The sequence below is a fragment of the Grus americana genome, chromosome 4 (assembly GCF_028858705.1).
Source record: "Grus americana isolate bGruAme1 chromosome 4, bGruAme1.mat, whole genome shotgun sequence".
In the NCBI taxonomy this organism is placed as follows: Eukaryota; Metazoa; Chordata; class Aves; order Gruiformes; family Gruidae; genus Grus; species Grus americana.
Genome location: NC_072855.1, coordinates 58,928,309 through 58,947,755, shown reverse-complemented (window position 1 = coordinate 58,947,755; position 19,447 = coordinate 58,928,309). Strand labels below are relative to the sequence as shown.

Sequence of the window (19,447 nt, the reverse complement as noted above, 5' to 3'; positions counted from 1 at the left end):
TACAGTTTGCTTGAGTTTTATTTCTTTGTCTTCACAGTACTGGGACTGGTACTGCCAATGTGGGCCATTGCTCTAATATCAGTTGGCGTATCCTTAATATTTGCCGTCTTAGTCTGGATTTTTGTGTGCCCCTGGATGAAGAGAAAAATAGAAAGTAAGTAGTTGCTTGATGAAATGCGAGTGATGTAAAATCATGGAAAATTTCACTTCAGAGCTGGAAGTGCCCTTGAGAGGTCACCTAGTCCAGTCCCCACCCACAGGCAGGATGTGCTTAAGCTATTCATCATGTATTTGTGTAACCTGCTCTTAAAAACCCGCAGTGGTAGAAATTCAAAACCTTGTTAGGCAATCCATTGCAGTGCTCACTTCATCTACAGTCTAGCAGAAACAGGAAAATAAATCTTGGAATATAATCCATTTTATATTTTATTAAGGAAACATTAAGGAGGAAAAATCTGGCAGAATTATTATCTTTAAGTGACTTTTTCAACATTACAGTAAGTTGGGCTGATCACAGCTTTTAGCTTTACAGTGTTTTGCTTGTTTGCTTTGCTACTGTCAACAAATGCAGCATTTAAAATGCAGAGAAAAGTTTCAAATTTCATTAATAAATGGGCACCTCAGTGTTTTACTTCAGTTACCTACTTTGGCAAATTATGTAGGAAGAAACAATGACACTCTAGAATTTTCTCAGACAAATTTAGTAAAGATAAGTGTTAGAAATAAATAAAGAATGTGTATGAAACAGAGCCAGGTTATTGTATCCACGCTGATCTATGCTGTTGATGCAAACAGTGGAAACATAAGCAGCAAGATGGATAGGTTGGGTTTAAAATTACAGTACTGTTATTTCCTTAGGCCGGTTAAAGAAAGATGCTGCACTGTCAAGGATATCAGATGAAAGTCTTGATAAAATTCAAGATGAAGAAACACCAGTCTTTAAAGAGCTTCCCGGTGCCAAAGCATCTGATGAGAGCACGATTCCCCTTACTGGCTCAGTAACAGAAGCTGCTGGGGCATCAGATACTATTGCAAATGGAAACCATCCACGTGTACCGTATGGTAAGAAACTAAGACACTCAGAGGGTTTATTTTCTCCCTGTTTCAATAGGGTTTCTTAACTGCAAGTAGGTCTCTGTTCTAAATGGTAAATTAATGTTTTGGATTTACAGCTCTAATCCCTCTTCAGCACTTTTTGGGAAGACACTCATTTACAAGTGACATTTTCTAGAGAGGACTTAAAAACAATTACATTTTGTTTGGCTGTATTTCAGTTTTAGAAACAGCTGAAAGCAAAAATTACTTTCTTTTTTGCTTTACTTTATATCCTTAATGGTGTTGCCATCCTTTTAAGCAGTGGAAAAATACAGAGAACACAAATTGCTGATGTGTGAAGGTTAAATTCAGCGTGAAGATGATTAGCATACTACCACAGGAGATGAAAAGATTTGGGCTTTAGCTGACAAATGTATGACCGTTTGGAGCCTGTCCACTAGAAAAATCTCACACGTTGTTTTCTGAACATATATTTATAAGAAGTAGGCTTGTGCGCATAAAGCTCTTTTTGTTCTCCTATGTGGTGGGATCACAGCCTCCCCACTTAGCGGTCTGCTGACATTGATATCACTTTGCTAACATCTACACAGCCCTGTAATTTGGTTAATAAATGCCTAATATATTCAACTGATTCTTACAAAATCAAATAAGTCATGACGTGAATCCCTTTGAGTGTGTGTTTCCAGTTTAGAAACAGCTAAACCAATTCTGAACGTTGCACAGTGGAGATCCAGGACATCAGGAAATGAAAAAGATAGTTTCTTCAGAAATATTGCCTTAGCTGTGACTTGTGTCCTGCAGCGTACGCTAATGTTAAATGTATACAGTGGGAATAACTATCATCGTGTTCATAGAAATAAGATATACAAAATGTTGGAATAGCTGAGGAAATATTTCTACAGAACAGGAACTTTTTTTCTTTCTGCTTTTTTAAATTATTTTTTAAAGTTATGTAAATGTCTCTTAAGCATAGGTACTTTTGAAAGGTGACCTCATATTCAGTATGAAATTACAGTAAACCACCTTTCCTGAAATCCTTATTATGCCTATTCAATGTAGACAAAACCTCAGAAAAAGTAGAGCTTATTTTACAAGAAAGGAATTCTATAGAAATTACTTTTTTGAAGAACCTGAGGATTTAACCTTCAAGTATCACCTTTTGAATAGCTGATCCCAAGTGACTTGCTGCAGGTCATGCAGCGTGTCTGGGGGAGACCCAACAAAGTTCTTTTTGCACAGAAGATGAGAGAGTTTCTTTTGCAGTAAATTGAATCTTGGCTTATTCAATGCATATATTGCAAATTGATTTTCTTTGTCCTGTACTCTTGAGTTGCTGCTGTTTTACTGTCTTGCGAAGTGGGAGGGAGGAGGCTTCTGTATGACATTTCATAGAAATAAAAACTCTAAATCTCTGCCTTTTTAGGAAGGGCATTTTCAATGACACACACCTCGGTGAAGTCACCTGTTTCCAATGGCACCTTCAGCTTCGATGGCCAGATGAGGAGCGATGGCCATGTTTATCACACTGTGCACAAGGACTCAGGTTTATACAAAGACTTACTCCACAAAATACACTTGGACAGGGCCACTGATGAGAGGCCCACTCAAGAAAACAACTACAAACTGTTACGACGCAACAACAGTTATACTTGTTATACAGCTGCTATTTGTGGCATGCCTGTGCATTCCTCCTTTAAGGCAGCGGATACGTCAACTCCAGAGGACAGTGAGAAGTTAGTGGGAGACACTGTTTCCTACTCCAAGAAGCGAGTTCGCTATGACAGCTACTCCAGCTATTGCAATGCAGTGGCCGAGGCGGAGATCGAGGCGGAGGAAGGTGGTGTGGAAATGAAGTTGGCCTCTGAACTCGCAGATCCTAACCGGCCCCCAGTTGATCCTGTGGAAGAGGACAAAGAAGAGAAAGACACGTCTCAGGTCCATCTACTTTTCCACTTCCTCCAGATCTTAACAGCCTGCTTTGGATCTTTTGCCCATGGAGGTAATGATGTCAGGTAAGAGGATGAGATCTCAGAAACCAGCAATTTTACAGTTTAAGTGCTTGGAGCAAGATTTGCCAGTTTGGCTGGTTGGAAAGTGTATTAATTTCTGCAGGCAGATGATCATCAGGGCTGTGTTTTGCAAAGCTTGTTACACTGACGTCCCTGGTGCTTTCCAGGAGCCTATGGTTTATTTTCTTCTCAATGGTAACATCTTTTTTCATTTGCTGCTATATAATTGTGCAGTAATTAGTTCAGGTTTAATTTGGCAAGCTTTGAGGCATTGAGACTCCCCCTGGCATGCCAACCACAGTGAAAGCAGCAAACAGGACAGGCCCAGCCCCACAGAGTTTGCAGCCTATTTTAACTGCAAGATCAGAGACCATCAGCAAATGAGAGTTTTAGACTATTTTTGTCGTTAGATGAATTTCATTTCTTGTCACATTGCAAAAAGATGTGTGAAGAATGTCTTCATTTTAATTGCTGCAGCCCTTACAGACTTCCCTTTGCTGAATCTTTTGCTGGGAGTTTTCCAGGGGTCTAGGGCCATGTGAGGCAATGTATCACTAAATAGTCCAGAAAATCTAACAAGCTTTAACATCAAAGTCCTACTGAAGTTCATAAACTGCACATACAACTTCTCCAGCTGCCACAGTTCTCTTACCAAAATAAAGGGAGCTACCCCCAAGGAGCCCTGGGCACTTTCCTGTGCCCCGTGCAGAGAGGGGACATGGGCTATGGCTCATCTCCTAGCACTCATTTAAGAATTCCCACCTCCTGGCACAGTTCTGGTACACAGTACTCCCTGGCAGGAGTTTTATCCAGAGCCGCTATCACTGTTGAGTTGCTCCTTGAGTTTGGAAGAGGCCAGTGAGTTCATCCTTCAGTCACTTGGCTTAAGTGTGTCCTTAAATCCTGTGGCATTGACATCAGTTCCCAGGAATAAAGAAAAAGGATCATCCTCCAGGAGTCTTTCTCTCATGTTCATATTGACTCAGGCAGCTGATAAAATCTCAAAGTTGGTCTCAGAAACGTTTATCTGCACCTCTTTACCCTCTGTTGTCTGGTCAGACCCCCGCAAAATAGTGTCTTCACTCACTCATTTGCCAACTTCTTTTCCTTTGAAGGCTTGCCTCTGTTTTATTCCACAAAGTACAAGACTTGACCGAAGGACGTAGGACGTAGGCTCAGCATGGAGCATTTTATACCTTCCTCGTCTGCACTCACATTGCTTATCTGCTTATAATATTGCTTCATCTGCAGGGCCCTATTGCACCTCGCTATCTCAGTGTCATGTGGCTGAAGGGCAATTTGGGTGGTTTTGCAGCGTCCCTGGGAACACTGCACGCTTTTCCTTTAGGATTTGGCTTGACTGCCTCTTCCCTAGGCCTGGAGCAATCCACTTGGTATTTAGTAGGCACTCTTTCCTGTAGGGTGATAAAGTCCCCTGAGAAATCCACTCAGAAACTGCTTGTCAAAGCAGCGGTCCTTGTTTGGGTTGTAGCTGGGGCTGTGCTGATTCCCTTTCCCGCTGAACCCTTGCTGTGTTAGCCGTGCCCTGCCGGTGTCGGTTTCAGCATTTGCAGCGGGGCTTTGCAGCGTTCATCGCTTTCACAGTCCTCCTCAGGCATCTGAGCAAACGCTGTCCCACTCAGCAAGAACAGTTATTGCTCCTTGCTCTTGTCAGCCACCCGATTTAACTCACAGCTCATCTCTAAAACACTTACAAACATGTCTCTTCCCTCGCTGTCCATCCAGCGTCCTGGGGATTTGGAATAGGGGTTTCTGAAGAGCCTTCCTGACCTTGCTTTTGTTATTACTCCCTGCGTATCTGCGGGGATCTGGCTCTGGGAAGGAGTTCAGAGTCCCCTCATCCTCTAGATCGGAGGGCAGCGGTGCAACTTTCTTTCCCCTTGGATGGTCTCCATTGATCAGGACCTCTGCTCTGCGCACACTGGGCAAGAGCAAAGACCCATGGAGGCTGGTACCCAGGCTCTGCAGCAGCGAGTGCCAAGGGGAACATAGGAGAAAGGACAAACACTGCTGATATTTCTTGTAATGTACCCTGGGAAATACCATTGCAGAAAGTTCACGGCCCACCACAGTAGGTGCCCCTGCTCCTTTATTCATCACCCCGTAGGTGATGTCTATACATAGTCCTCAAGGACTCACGTGTTTATGCAAGCATCATTTGCCTTTTCAGTAGGAGGCAAGGGTAGTAGAGTTTGTCAGAAGTGATCTGTAAGGATACAGTCAGTTCAGAAATCACATTTGCTGTTGATAGGAGCTGGACAGGATGAAAGACAAGGTTTAGACTCTGTGCAGTATGGTTTGTTGCATCTTACAGCCTAATTCTGCCAGAATTCTGCATTTGGACTGGCTTGTTGCCTTGGCAATATCCTTTCCTGAAAATTCATATGTTTTAGTGTTTTGCAGATCTCAAGTTCTATCAGTGATCCTACCAAATTTGCCAGCAAGCATGCGTTTTTATTAAATGCTGTTTATTCCAAAAGCTCTTCTTAGGCTGAATTCATGTAACTGCAAAACTAAAGAACAAGTTAGCTTTGTTTTGTCAAAGCTGGTAGAAATGCAAGAAGATGGTCATGGGTATAGGATTGAATAAGAATCCATCCTTGCAACTGAGTTCTAGCTAAGCAATAAAACATTAAGACCCCTTTGCATGCCAAAAAAGTTGAGTAGATAAAACACTCTGGGAATGCAGATATCTATCCTGTGGATTATATAGCAGAGACATTTTGCCAGTCTTTGTCTAGCAGAGCAGAAGACTTATTACTGGGCTCTTGGCTTCTCTGCATGTCGCATAAAGATCTGCAGAGCTCGAAAGGCAGTGCGTTGTTTTAAAAATAATGCAGCAGAACCTAGCTTCCTGTCCACATTTCTGTAAGAAAGCAAGCCTTGTCAATCCAGCTTCCACTGAAGGCTGCTATCTTTTCATCTCCCTCCTTCATTCACTTTCCTTCTGCTCATTTGAGGTACTGCTGTCAAGCTGCTTCTCTTATTTTTTTTTTCTTGGCCTTGAATCCTGTTGTTAAAATCCCACTTTCCTCTGCATTTGGTTTTAAGCTCCTCACTCAAATATTTAGGGTAGCATCTCCATTGTCCACAACTTTTTCTTTGGACTTGTCTCCTACGTTTTCCTTCCCCATCCTGGAACTCACTCTCGTGCCATGTTTTCTGTTTATTTTCCATCAGGGTGTTTGCTGGTATTCCTTGAAGGGACATGAGCAGATAAGAGGAGCAAAGAGAGAAAAATTAAAAGCTAACATAACAATGTAAAACTGCAGGTAGTTAAATGATTGACCTGTTTTAGAGCATATTTAAGTGTGAGGCATATGGTGCGGACTGAACCATGATGCAGCTCAAAAACACTTTGTGGAGCAGAAGCGCCCCATATAGTTTGGATAGCACTTTAGTGGGCAAAAAATCATATGGAGATCTCCCTTGTTTCATTGTCCAGGCTTTTCTTCTGGACCTGGAAGAGTTAAATCAGTATTTTGCCTTTGACTGCAGAACTAACCCGTCATAAGGGTCGCTAGACCCCAGTTTCTTCCAAGGTGATGCTTTTTAGCATCGTAATGACACCAGCCATCTCTGCTGTAGGAGCTGATGTTTGTAGCAGTCAGGGCTCGTGTTTAGGCTGACATCAGCAGGGATCCTGGCCGGGGCGGTTGTGCGTTAAAAGAAACAGGGAGTCATGGTAACTCCCTATTTGGGTGACTGTTTTGTTTAGACCATCCCCTCTTGCCCCCGCCGCAGAGCTTATATGCACTGTATCAAGGATGCTGGAGCCCTTCCAGGGCTGGGACTAACTGAGCTGGACCAAGAACCTTGTGACACCATCCTGCACATGGGCTGAATGAAATCTAAAGAATTTAAAATCCCAACTAAATGTGTTGGGACAGAACCGCTGGAAAAAAAAATGTTGTTGTTGAACTTAATTAGCGGCGCCAAGTGAGCAGGTCCCACTGGCTCAGCACCCGAGCACAAAGGGAGCACGTCAGGTCATTGCAAGGGCAACAGGAGAATAAAAAGGGCAGGATGGAAAAAAAGACCTGGGCCAGGAGCGTGACACAAGGAGAACTGCCAGCTTCCTAAATGCTTGTTCAGAGCCAGCTTTCCAGAGAGGCCGGGAGGCTGGCTTTGTTGGCCGGCAGGGATTATATGCACCTATGGTTGAGTTGAACTGAGCTTATTTTCTGTAAATATAGGTTGGTTCAGCAGGAATCATGATGATCTGGAGCTCAGCGCTGCAGCTGCAGCAGCCTACCTGTATAAATGCGGGTAGCAGGATGTTGCTGAAGCTTGTAGGGTTTATGCTGCATTTGACAGTCTGGAAGCATGTCTGAATGAATTAGTTCCCAAAAACGAGGGTAGTTGGGCAGGCTGTTTCAGAAATGGCTAGAGAGGACTGCTAACCCCATAGCTATGTCCTGTGCTCAGCTCAATGGTGGCTGTGGCTGCTTTGCTACTGGGTTGGGAATGAGAAAGCTATGAGCAAACAGTGCGTCGGCCCCGCAGCCCATCCAAGCAAACAGGAAGATGCTTTTGTTGACTCAAGCAACCTCTGGAGCTTGTTATTCCTTGAATTCTTGCAACTGAAGTGGGATGACCCACGGAAAGATGCTGTAGGTAGACATGAGGTTTGCTGATTAAAATCTGCTGTTTATGCTGTGAAAAAAGCCTGAGCCTTGTGCTCCTGCACGCCTGTCTGTGCGTGTTTTTAGGCTTTTTTCGTAGATTCCTTATCCTATAAGTGGATAGCCTCTTCTGTCCCTTCCTACCCTCCCTCTCTGCCTCAGGCCGTCATTCCTGCTGTCACAGGAGAAACCCTGGGGATGGCAGAAGGAGCCACGTGCCCTGGCTTGTGTGAGCAGGCATCTACCCTGGGCTCATGGATTCCAGCCATGGAAGAAGGTGGTTTATTATCGTGACGGTGGCAGGAGCCATGATGCTCCAGCTGAACAGGGTGGCTGCAGACCGTGCCACCTGCCCGTGTCTGTGTGTGCCATGGTGCAGGCGGTACCAAGGTTTAGCTGGTACGTGCTGTAGGGAGGAGAAACCTGTGTGCAGAACTTTCATAGTTGTCTGTGGGATCTCGGTTTTGCTGAGTTCCTGCTGCATAAATTGTTTGAATGTGGCTGCTCTCATTAAATTTCATGTGAAGGACTTCAGGACTACCCTTGCATATTTATAAGTAGATATTATAGGAAAAGGCGGTCATTCATCTTAGAGTCTGCAGGTAATGCCATATAGATTTATGGCACAAGCTTGACAAAGAATAGCTCTCTTATTATCCAAATGATATAGGCTACATTACTGAAGACAGAAGATTTAAAACTATTTCAGGGCTATAGTAAAAATGTTTAGTATTTTTTATATATTTCTACACATTGTCACAGTGGTTTTAGGGAAACTGAACTGCTACCAGATAGAGAATTCATTGTTAACAAAAGCAGTGCAAGTGAAACTAGGAAATACCTGTTTGCTCAAAATATAGGGAGAAGAAACTTCTCCTTTCACCACCTACAGACTTCCCTGGAGTTTTAGGTCAGAGCACACAGACAGCAGTGGGACTCACCCTTTCTCCTCTTCCTAAAGTAAATGCAATGGGATTAAAGAAGGGAAGGGCCAGAACATTGCCGGTATCTCACTGCACGCAGAGCTCTTAGTGGGATTCAGTCTCCTGGCTAAATAAAGAGTCTAAAGGAGCTATAATAAGGCTGGATTACAACATGAGTATTTCTTATTTCTTCCCTGAGAGCTGCAGTCAAGATCACTCAGAAAATTTAGGAAGCTAATCTGTCCATTACGATTACTGAGAGCAGCCTGAAATCTGATTTCTCCCCTATTTAATAGCAGTCTGTCCTGAAAGTGGAGCCTGTGTCCCCAGTAGATGTGAATCTTCACTTGGGTCCTTAATTGTGCAGGTACACGGCATCTTTCCTGCCACGCAGGCAAGCCAGAGAAGAGCAGCAAGAAACAGGGGGCTCCGGCAGGCACGGGAATCCCTCCCCATCCTGCTGCGAGCAGGGCTGGCAACCGGGCTTGCTGGGGGAAGGCTGATGCTGGTGGGCAGGAAGGAGGATGGACCCAGCCCTCCAGGCTCCATGAAATTGGGGTTTCAGGGCCAGCATTTACAGGATGCAGCGATGAGCTGCGGGGAGAAATACATAGCCTTCCTGACTCATTAACGTACCCAAAGCTTGCGCTTCACAGGGCACAGCTGTGACACACTTTTGTTGTGCTATGGTATATGCACTATTTCAAAACTGTCCGATTATTGGAACTAGGATAAAACTCGCTTGATAATCTGAGATCTTTGGAGATTAGGACTTTTTTTTTTTTTCCCTGTTGGTACATACAGGCGTTTCTTCCTTGCACCCTTACTCAACTGGGCAATGTCTGCAGGCGTAACTGCAGCATGTTCAGAAATACCATCCCACTTATTTTCCCAGTGGAGAGTTCGTTTGTGAAATCCTGGTTTGGGAAATAGTCAAATGACTGGGGATTTTGTAATTATATTTGTAATACTGGAAGCCTAATATAGATTTCTCAGATGCCTATTTTGCTCGTCATTCAGTTTTATTCGGTGATAATGTATGTGTCAAGTTTTTTCACTCAACTAGAAACAGTGGCTAAAACACAATCTGCTTTTTCAGGCAGCAGAGAATCAAAGCATGGTCATCAAGTCTGTAGATTGTGGATTATAACACAAAGCTTACTCAGATCATAGCATTCAAATACAATTTGATTTTCTTTTTGAGCAACTCACTGCTCCCCTCAAATAAGAAGTAGTGAGGTAATAGCAATCTTGCTAGTTCATTAAATGTTATGAGAAGTTCGATGGGATTTGGTGATAGAGCATTCAGCTGATGCCATCCTTCCATTACTGAAAAAAACAGTTAATTTTTACTAAAAAAAAAAAAAAGTTGTAGTCTTTGTTCCTCCAGAGAAGGGCCTGGACTTGTGACCTAAAGGTACTTAAAAATCTCTGCTCGTGTGTGTGTATGCATGGGAAACTGTAATTTCTAAGCCTGTCTCATGATAGCTAAATGTGGTGGTGGTGGGTTGTTGGTAATACTATCTGTATCACAGGGGAGAGGAGAAGCCAACTCTATTTATAGTTCAGATTCACTGTCAAATGCTATCTTTCACAACAGCTTTATAAATGGTGTGGGACAGATTCTCAACTGGCACAAGCGAGCAGAAAAAAAGAAGTCGTGCCAATTCGTGTTAGTTGAGAGAGCTAGCGAAATCGTCATGAGGGTCAGACAGCACTTCAGAAACACTCAGCAGCGCTTTGCTGAACCGCCATGGCACGCATCTGCAAGTACGAACGTTACTGTAGATGGCATTTAATCCTGTATCGTGCCTCCAGGGAAGGCGAACAGCCCCTACGCACCGCCCCTGCTGCAAAGTCCTGCGCCCCGCGAGTAATTGGGGCTGGCAGAGCTGGGCAGAGATGGTGAGAAATACTGGGCATGGAGAATACACTTCATGACAGGTAGACTCAGGAGTTAGGCTTCTTATGCCATAACGGTTTATAAATTCATCCTAAAATCAACTTGTAATGGTCATCCTCTTGTGCTCAGTGGAAAAAATGTGTATTAGGTGTACAAAACTAAGTAATACCACAACAGGAGTAGCTTATCTTGGATTTTAAACCCAATAGCTAAATAACACCATAACATCCTCGAAAGCTCTTCAGTTACATAGGAACCTAATGTCAGTTTTACATATAGATAGATGCGGATATGGGTTCAGACCCCCTGGGTGACCATCTCAGGCTTTTTTCTTCTCCCTCTAAACTACCAAGAGTAAGACTTGGAGCTCCAGCACAAAGGAGATTTAGTTAAGTAAGAGAGCTGCGTGGGAGAGTAAGAGAAAATCACTTCATGAAAATAGACTTGCAAAATGCGTCTTAGCCAAATGCACGGAAGATTTGAAGTCTGCTTTCCTGCTAGTCATGTCTTGAGTCAAATGAGATAGAACCAGTAGGAAGTATTGTGAAAGCCACATCCTAGCCTAGCCAGCGTCCTCATGGTTCATCTGCTTAATCACTCAGCTGTAGGAGACATCTGTTAACTGCAGAAGGTCTCAAATCAAAGTCTCTTATCTAACAACTCCTTTTTTTTGATGAGATGTTTCCCTCTTGCTCTCCTGTTGGGACTGGTTGTCTTCTACCAAAGAACTCTTCCTGCTTCCAAGGATGGTTGATTGCACATGCTCGTCATGATGTCTCAAAGCTGGTGCATGCAGTACCAAGATCCTAGTCTTTGTGAGTCAAGATGCATTCATTGTGAGCTTTTGGCAGTTTTGTGGTAGGAAAGGCCTAGCGGCTTCTTCTAGAGCTGTTCTCCATTGGCATAGGAAGCACTGATACTGCAAGCCGCTAGGACTGGATCCAGAAGCCGAAGAAGCCCTCTGAAGAGCTGTGATGGTGGTAGACGGGAGCCACCAGCTGTGCACTGCTGGTTTGGTGACTGTTGGTAGCTACTTGCAGGTATTCAGGCTGGGAAATGCCTGAGCTGAACGTTTATATCATTGAATATGATTTACAGGGAGAGGAGAAATGTCTCTGGTATAGATAACCAGCGATGTAGATACCCACAAAGGAAAATGCAGTTAATTACCTTTTTGCCTTTCCAAGCATGTATGGATCTAGTGCTCCTCTGGTTTCTTTTCCTACAGGGAAGGTATCAGAAGTGCTGCCTCTGTGGGCATCAGCGTCATCTCTTCTGAACTCACTCGGATCCTCCAAGGCTAAGCATATGTCAGCAGAGTTTTGCCTTGCCTTCTGTCACCACAAATAAGAAAATAACCTTTTCTTCAAGGATTAAGCTTAGTTGATTCACAGAGGTGTAGCATTTGCAAATAATTAAAACTGGATTTTGGTACAAAAGAGAACATAGTTGGCTGCTGTAGTTTTTGAAGCCTTTTCTGTCTTCCCATTTACAGGACTGACAAATATCCATCCATAATCTCTTCAGAACAGCCAGTGCCTGGGCTTGCTCCAAATGTACCTATTAGTTTCAACAGGGAGGTTGTCCCTATGTCATACAGCACTATAAAAAGGGGTGATCAGTTTTCCCTTTATTCATCTGATCAATGTTTTAGTTGCCTTTATCCATCCTTCTGCATCCATCAGTTCAAGGTACAATCAATTACCTTTCTTTTTCTATGCACAATAAGACATTTAAATGTGCAAGCAATATAATCCACACCTGAAAACACTGGCAAAGAAGTTGCAGGTTGACTTAAAAATATTAGAAATGCTTCGATCAAGAATCTTTTCTTCCTTGAAGACAAAATAATTCTTGCATTTAGGCACTAAGGACTTTTCACATACTGTCCTTTCACTCACGCAAAAACTCAACAAATCAAATGCATACTCAGGCACAGTATCAGAATTTTAAAGTATTTTTGCTAGTGGAAATCACTCTTTATTTAAAGTGTATTTAGTTCTTCATCATACTACCCAGTGTCTTCAAACCCACTGGATTTTATTATCCATGTTAGCTCACTAATTTATGTCCAGCATCCTTCTCAAAATCCATAAGAATTATTCATTCCTTTTTATATCAAAGAGCATTTTAAAGCATTTTCGTTTGCCTCGCAGCTTGAATAGTGTTGTGTATATTTACAAGAGAAAATTCCTTCCTAGTTACTTTGCTCCAGGACTGCCTGTCAGGGTTCAGAGCTCAATTTCTCAAGGACCCAAAGAAAGAAGGAGGGTCTCGTGTTGCTTAGATGTGCCGAGCTTTGCAGTGCTGAGGACCCTCGTCTCTTGGCAATTAGCGCTGAGCCCCTAGCATTTCGTATCTGGAAAAGATGGCATTCAAGTAAATTATTAACTGTCAGTTACGGTGGCTTGGTTTGTACAACATTTGATGTTAAAACTGGCCCTTACTCCATCTGAGTGCTTTGGAGCAAGACCAGGAACTAAATTTAGCCAGTCCTGGCTGCAGGGCGAGCATAGCTGTCGGTCCTGCCTGCGTTGCACGCCGCAACCCGCTCTTCTTATCGGTTGACAAAGAGGGGAGCTTCCTGTTGCTTTTCAAACTTTTTGAATGACATTGGACAGGTTTGCTCAGTTCTTCTCATGATTATTTAGACATAAGTGCAGCGCTGCCTCACTTCTTATGCTTTTTTGGTTCTGGATAAATGCTGCTCAGCAGGGCAAGCAGCTACTCAGTTTACCGAAAGAGCTGAAAAAAAAGAAGGGATGTCAAAATTCTTATCTGCTTTTTAGTATTTAAGCCTCTAAAGTAACTGGATACCAGCTTTCAAGTTTTTCTTCTAACTCTCATGTCTAGAAACTTGATGCTTTTTTAGAATAAGCAGAGTCAGAAGTGTCACTCCAGGCACTGGAGACTCCAGCCGCCAGTATCATGTGACCTGCATTAGGAATGGGGACTTCAGTGTTGCTGACTTCCAGTGTTTTTCTAGATAGCAGCAGCAGAGTAGCAAAAAGTGCTTATGCCAGCTCTGTGTCACCAAGAAGTCCTCTCTGATCCAGTCCAACTAGCTCTACAATGCGTTTGAAAAGGACTAAGTCACCTTCCTGGCTGCATTCTGATCATATCTCCAAACATTATGGGTTGTCAGGCTAGATTACATTAGTATCTTCTTGTCTGTGATGGTAATTTTGTTCATTAATTTCCCTCTTTGACAAAAAGAGCTAATTTAATACTTGAATTTTAAAGATGCAGAGCTCTTGAATTGGTAAATTTTGAGATAATTTCAGTGCAGTACTGAAAATACTGGGTTTTGTCCCAGAATAGACATAATGATGTATTACCGCCTCTGACATTTCAGGAAATGATTTATAAAAGAGAAATTCCTTTCAGCATTTGCTATAGTTATCAGTGATGAAGGGGCGACTGAAAAAGCAGCATGATAAGAGTCCCCTGCTGCAGCCTTTCCAAGCAAGAAAGGGTGCTGCCTGTAGGGTCAAGTCAGAGCAGCGCTGCACGCACGATGAAGAAAAACCACGCAGAAAATAATAGACTTCTTTCAAAGCAATTATCTGCATTTTTATAACTCGGGCGATGTTTTTCTGTTTCTCCAGCAATGCAATCGGTCCCCTCGTTGCGCTCTGGCTGATCTACGAGCAAGGTGGTGTAATGCAAGAAGCGTCGACTCCTGTCTGGCTGCTGTTTTATGGAGGTGTTGGGATCTGTGTGGGTCTCTGGGTCTGGGGTAGAAGAGTTATCCAGACCATGGGTAAAGACCTCACTCCGATCACACCATCAAGGTAGGTGCACAGTTGTCATTACGGTTGTGTGAATTTTGTGCGTGAACCAGTCGGAGAAATTGCTGCTCCAGTATTTTGTTTGTAATGCAGTTTGCTGGATTTGCTGTGCTTTGATTTTAATGACAACCTGGCTTCGACTTCTCTGTCTTTCTAAAAAATGAAAGAAGAAAAAGAGGAAAAGGAGAGAAAGAAAGAAAGAAAGAGAAAGAAAGAGAGAAAGGAAAAAAGATAACCCTGTAAACTAATACTGAACGTGTTTGAGGCGTAGAGGTCTACGTGAACAGGGTCTTCTGCTGATGACCTAATTATCATGGCAGAATCTTGCATTTGGTAATGGCAAGATTACAGTGGCTTTCCCAGCGTGCTTCAGACTATTAAAACCATATGTATTTATTACAGTAATTTTTGTCCTTGATGCATATTCGACCTCTGCTGGTGCTTAACCAAATTACTAATTAGGCATGATTCACTGCAGCGTCGAGTAGTAAAAGTCCCTGACGCAATGAGCCGTGCAGCCGGGTTACTACAGATGACTAGCCTGTGCCGTTCCCATTATTCAGCCCTTCCTTGTTCTCTTACCTTACTCCTATGACAAAAATCAGTTGGAGATAAAACAGTCGAAAGAAGAAACGGGTAAGACTTTGGCACACTGCATGGTATCAGTCCAAGCTGATGCAAAGAGTGATTGTGAAGTGTTTTCTTATGCTTCCCGCAGTGGATTCACTATTGAGTTGGCTTCGGCGTTCACAGTTGTGGTAGCTTCCAATGTTGGACTTCCTGTCAGTACTACACACTGCAAGGTATGCCTTTGCCCAGTGACTGCAGTCAAGGCAGTCTGGACTATTCATCTTAAAATTGTATTGCTTGAGCCAGTGGATAATGGCATGGCGAGAGGAAAGCAGTCGCTCACGGAGGACGGTTAGGCGGAGGTGCGTCAGCGTGTCTCAGCCGTGCCAGTGACACTGGAAAATAATCAGACTTCCAAAAAATGCATTGGAGTTGTCACAGTAAAGTCGCTGCAATTGGACACAGTATGAACTCCATAGCTGTGATTAAAGAAAAACAGCACTTACAAAAACGTGACCTCAATTTTAAAGCAAATGATTACAAGGAAGAACCTGGTTTCCTCCGACGGTGCCATTTGAACCTGGTCAGGTAGCATTTTTCCCTTGTTCAGAGGCTGCGCACCATTCATCATTTATACTTCACTTTCTTGATAAGTGCATGGCATGGGATTTCCTGCATATAACTCTTTTACTACAGGTTTTCCATCTGTCTTTTTTTTTTTTTTATTTCTTCACAGTGGATTTTGCATTGAAGTAATGTGTGCGCTAACGGTACTTGTAGCCTCAAATGTGGGTATTCCAATAAGCTCCACCCATTGCAAGGTATTGGAGTTTGCAGTGATCGCATCAGTAAATCACATCACTAGGACAAACCATAACACAATACAAGAGATACCGATTGTCGCAGATTGCCTTCACTATGCGATGTGCCGTGCAGACAGTGATCGCAAAATAACAAGGACTGCTTTTAAAGCCAGTATGGCTGAGCAAAGTCAGCGTTATAAGTAATTGCACAAAAGTCTGGAACATCTTTCACCCTTATGTGGTTGTATTGAACTAATATAGACATATTAAAATAATCTAGACTCATAGTTTGTGTGATCCCAGTTATGTGTATTTTAGAGCCACCTGTATGAAAAACACTGCTACGTCATTAAGCTAATATTTTAATGTCTCTCTTCTTTTAAACCAACTTGTCCTTACTTTTGTGCATTATAATACAGAATCCAGCCCTCGTAATTAGTTCTTTGAACAAGATTGTTGGCTTTTTTTTTTTTTTTTAAAAAAAAGACCAGTTTGAAGTATAGATATAGGCTGGGTAATGAGCAGAATTTAATTGTGTTGCATGATACGTTGTGTGAGAAGACATTTATATTGCTCATAGGCAACAAGGAGCATGTGGACATTTACACTGCTGGAGGAACATAGTGGGAATTTGGAATTTTGTTCCCCAGGAAATTCCCAGGTCAAAAATCCCATCTTTCTTTCCTTTGCCTCCCCACGGACTCCCAAGCTCTTGGACATGAAGAGCTGTCTGCTTCCTTCGCCCGCAGGCAGGGCGTGGAGAAGCCCCTCTGAAATCAGAGACCCTAGACTAGCAAAGCCCCTCTGCTTCGGGACATACCACCAAGCCCTACAAGAGCCAGATCCTGTGGGATTTGCTGCTGCACCCCGGGGACCTCGGAGCCCTTCCAGCTCTGGTTGGGGCTGGGGCAGGCAGGTTTTCAGGGCTAACTACTCCACGGCGTGGCAGGCAGGCTGGCAAGAAGCCGGGCATCCTTGCCTGTGACATTGACCTGGTTTCCAGTGAAAGAGTCAATGAAATCCACACATCCTGCAAAACGCCCCAAGTTGGTTCAATCAGCCTTTTTCTAGTGAAAACCATTTCTTCAGAAAGCCTTCCTCTGTTGCAAAATCATTTCTTTCTTCTGTGGAGTTCTTTGAGAAGCAGCCAAGGCTGAGCTGCTCTGAAAGGCTGTTCAGATTTCCTGGCGTTGGCCGAACTCTGGTTCCTCTGAATCAAGCAGGGAGGGGAAAAATAATAACAACGTGATCCACTTCTAAAAATGCTAGCCTGAAACCACCTCCCTTTGACTGGTATATCAAATGTGTGATGAAGAATTTGCCAAGGAGAATAATACAGCTTTGATTATCCCAGTTGCGTGCCTGAAGCACTTCTAGCCAACCGTAGTAAAAGAGAAAAATACACTTTGGTGCAGAGAAATAGACTGAATTTAAAAAGAAAATGTCTTGGAAGCCATAAGCTAATGAGAGGGCAGCATTAGGAGGTATTCATTGAGTCAATGCAGTTCAAAGCTTGGTCTTTTCTAACTGCAGAGCAAAATAATTATTTTAAAAAATACTTCCATAAAAACAGTTAATGTGGTTAGTCTGTGTCTGCTCCCTGTAGTTTGCTGTATCTCATTAGATGGATCATTCTTAATGGGACGATCCACTTCACAATAGGATTAGACTGTACCAGGATGTCCCATTATTATAACTGACTCTGTGTTTCAGCAAAATGAGATCCTGAGTTGAAAGATCCTAAGTGATCAACGCAAGATAAAGCAAACAGTTGTAACAGATGTATTCCTTGTTTTCTTCGAGGGCCTGGTGAAGGAATAAAAGAACTATTATATATAATTTACTCCATGCGAAAATGCCTCTCTGAAAGTGCTGTCAGCCCTTGAGACAGAAATGCCTTCTTAAAAATTAGCAGAAAAATAATTTTGCCCTAGAAATCAAAAAGAAAATGGGTTCAAGGTAAGCCTAGTCCTAAGCCTCTAGCTTCAGGGAGTGGGAATTATTCTTTTCCCTGACATTTGCTCCACAGCAAAATAGCATTTGCTAAAGTGAACACCAAAGGGGTGTTCAGTCAACTGAACATGCAGCAACTAGATAAACCGACGGCAAAGAAGGAGCAGCGTGAAACACCTTAGATGCATGGAGATCTTTTTGATGTGAAACAATAGACTGTAATGAAAGATGGAGACCAAGTACGAAGGAAAGCTCTGAGCAGCAGTTTTCAGGTCTTAAAGCAGATGTGGTGGCAAACTGCAGGAAAAGCATTGGCTTCTCAGAAAGACTCGTCATGCCCTCTCAGATCAGGACTTGCACTCAGTCCTAAATCAGAGGCTTTGGTCTACATGCGGTAGGCACCGCCTGATATGCCAGTCCTAAATCTACGGCCCAGCAGCTTTTCCACGCTCGGTGCTTGCTGAGAGCCTGAACTGAACCTTCGTCCTTGCCACGAGTCAAAGGGGAGAGGTAAGTCCCTCTGAATGCGTCGAAGTCAAAAGGACCTGGGAGAAAGACCTAACCTTTTGATCCTCCAAAGGACTTTGTGCGTCTGAACACGGTAGCCACGTTGCTCTGCCTGCACCCATTCAATCTCCCTTGGGATTTAGCACTGAAAAGCTGCTGTGGTGTGAATGCTTGCCTTGCCTTTCTGCTGCCCAGGTAGGCAAAATTTACTCCAAGGTGTAGAAATAAACAGGCATTTCTTAGCTATAACAGATTGAACGTGCTCCCATACAGATAAAATTAGAGTGCAGGAGTTAAATGCTTTTTCTGTGCAAAAGTGACTTTGCTGAGCTCATACTGTCAGCTCCATTTTGCTATTTTGATTCAGGGTTTTTGAAAAATATTCTCTGTGTTGCTATGGTGGAATTATCACGTTCTGTGTGTTGTTATGATACGCCATTGCACGGGAACAAGAGAGCCAAAAGCATTTCTGTAATGCTTTGAGCAGAGCATACTGAAGGCAAACTGCACTGGTTTCAAACCAATCTCAAAGTAGATATCATCTGAAATTCTGCAGACGGTGTAGTGTCCCTACACCCCCGTTTTAGCTACTCTCCTAACCTCTAGTCCATCGAAATCACTATTAATAAACTAAACTTTTAATAATGGTTAAAACAGATTACCAATGCCATCATTGCTGATACCTTTTAAATTTCAGGAATGACTCAGAGATTACCGTACGTAGACTGCAGGCTCGCTCAATACGCAATGCTTCTTGTTGCAAGCATGACAGACGGATGCTAAGGATGTGCAAAACGTAAAGCAGAGCCTAACAGCTGAGCAGCTGAAAAACCAAATGCTTTTTCCTCAGGTTAACACTTTTGATACAGTCAGAAGTGTGGGGTTCCTGGGGTTAGCTGGGCACCTCCTAAATACACTTACACCTCATAAATACAGAATAATGTATTTTCCACTCAAGGGGTATTCAGATTAAATATTATCTAACAGATTTCCTTACTGGACCAAACTTTAGACCGAGGCCTTTTCAGTCCCAGAATATCAACTTTAGTTTTCCTTTGTTCTGTCACAGGCACTTTTGAGAGTCTTATTTCCCTAGAGTTACAGGTTCTTCCACAAATAACTCTTTTTCTCCAAAAAAGAAATGTTAAGCAGCAGTTAGAAGTTAAATAGGTGTTAACAAAAGATGCGGATTCAATATCCCCATCCTGTCTCTCCCTGCTTCCCTGTACTCCCAGCATTTATCATTTTCCTGGCTCCACAGTGCTCCACAGCAGCCCATCTTCTAA

General features: G+C 43.0%; 1 protein-coding gene across 2 annotated transcripts in view; it reads left to right on the top strand.

Annotated features, from left to right (window-relative positions):
• SLC20A2 (solute carrier family 20 member 2) overlaps positions 1 to 19,447 on the top strand; it is a 59,380-nt gene that overhangs the window by 36,874 nt on the left and 3,059 nt on the right. For both annotated transcript variants that reach the window (XM_054823953.1, XM_054823954.1), the window contains exons 6-10: positions 38 to 154; positions 859 to 1,062; positions 2,480 to 3,068; positions 14,146 to 14,331; positions 15,047 to 15,131. In XM_054823953.1, the coding sequence (XP_054679928.1) occupies positions 38 to 154; positions 859 to 1,062; positions 2,480 to 3,068; positions 14,146 to 14,331; positions 15,047 to 15,131 (1,181 nt within the window). The remainder of the gene's footprint in view (positions 1 to 37; positions 155 to 858; positions 1,063 to 2,479; positions 3,069 to 14,145; positions 14,332 to 15,046; positions 15,132 to 19,447) is intronic.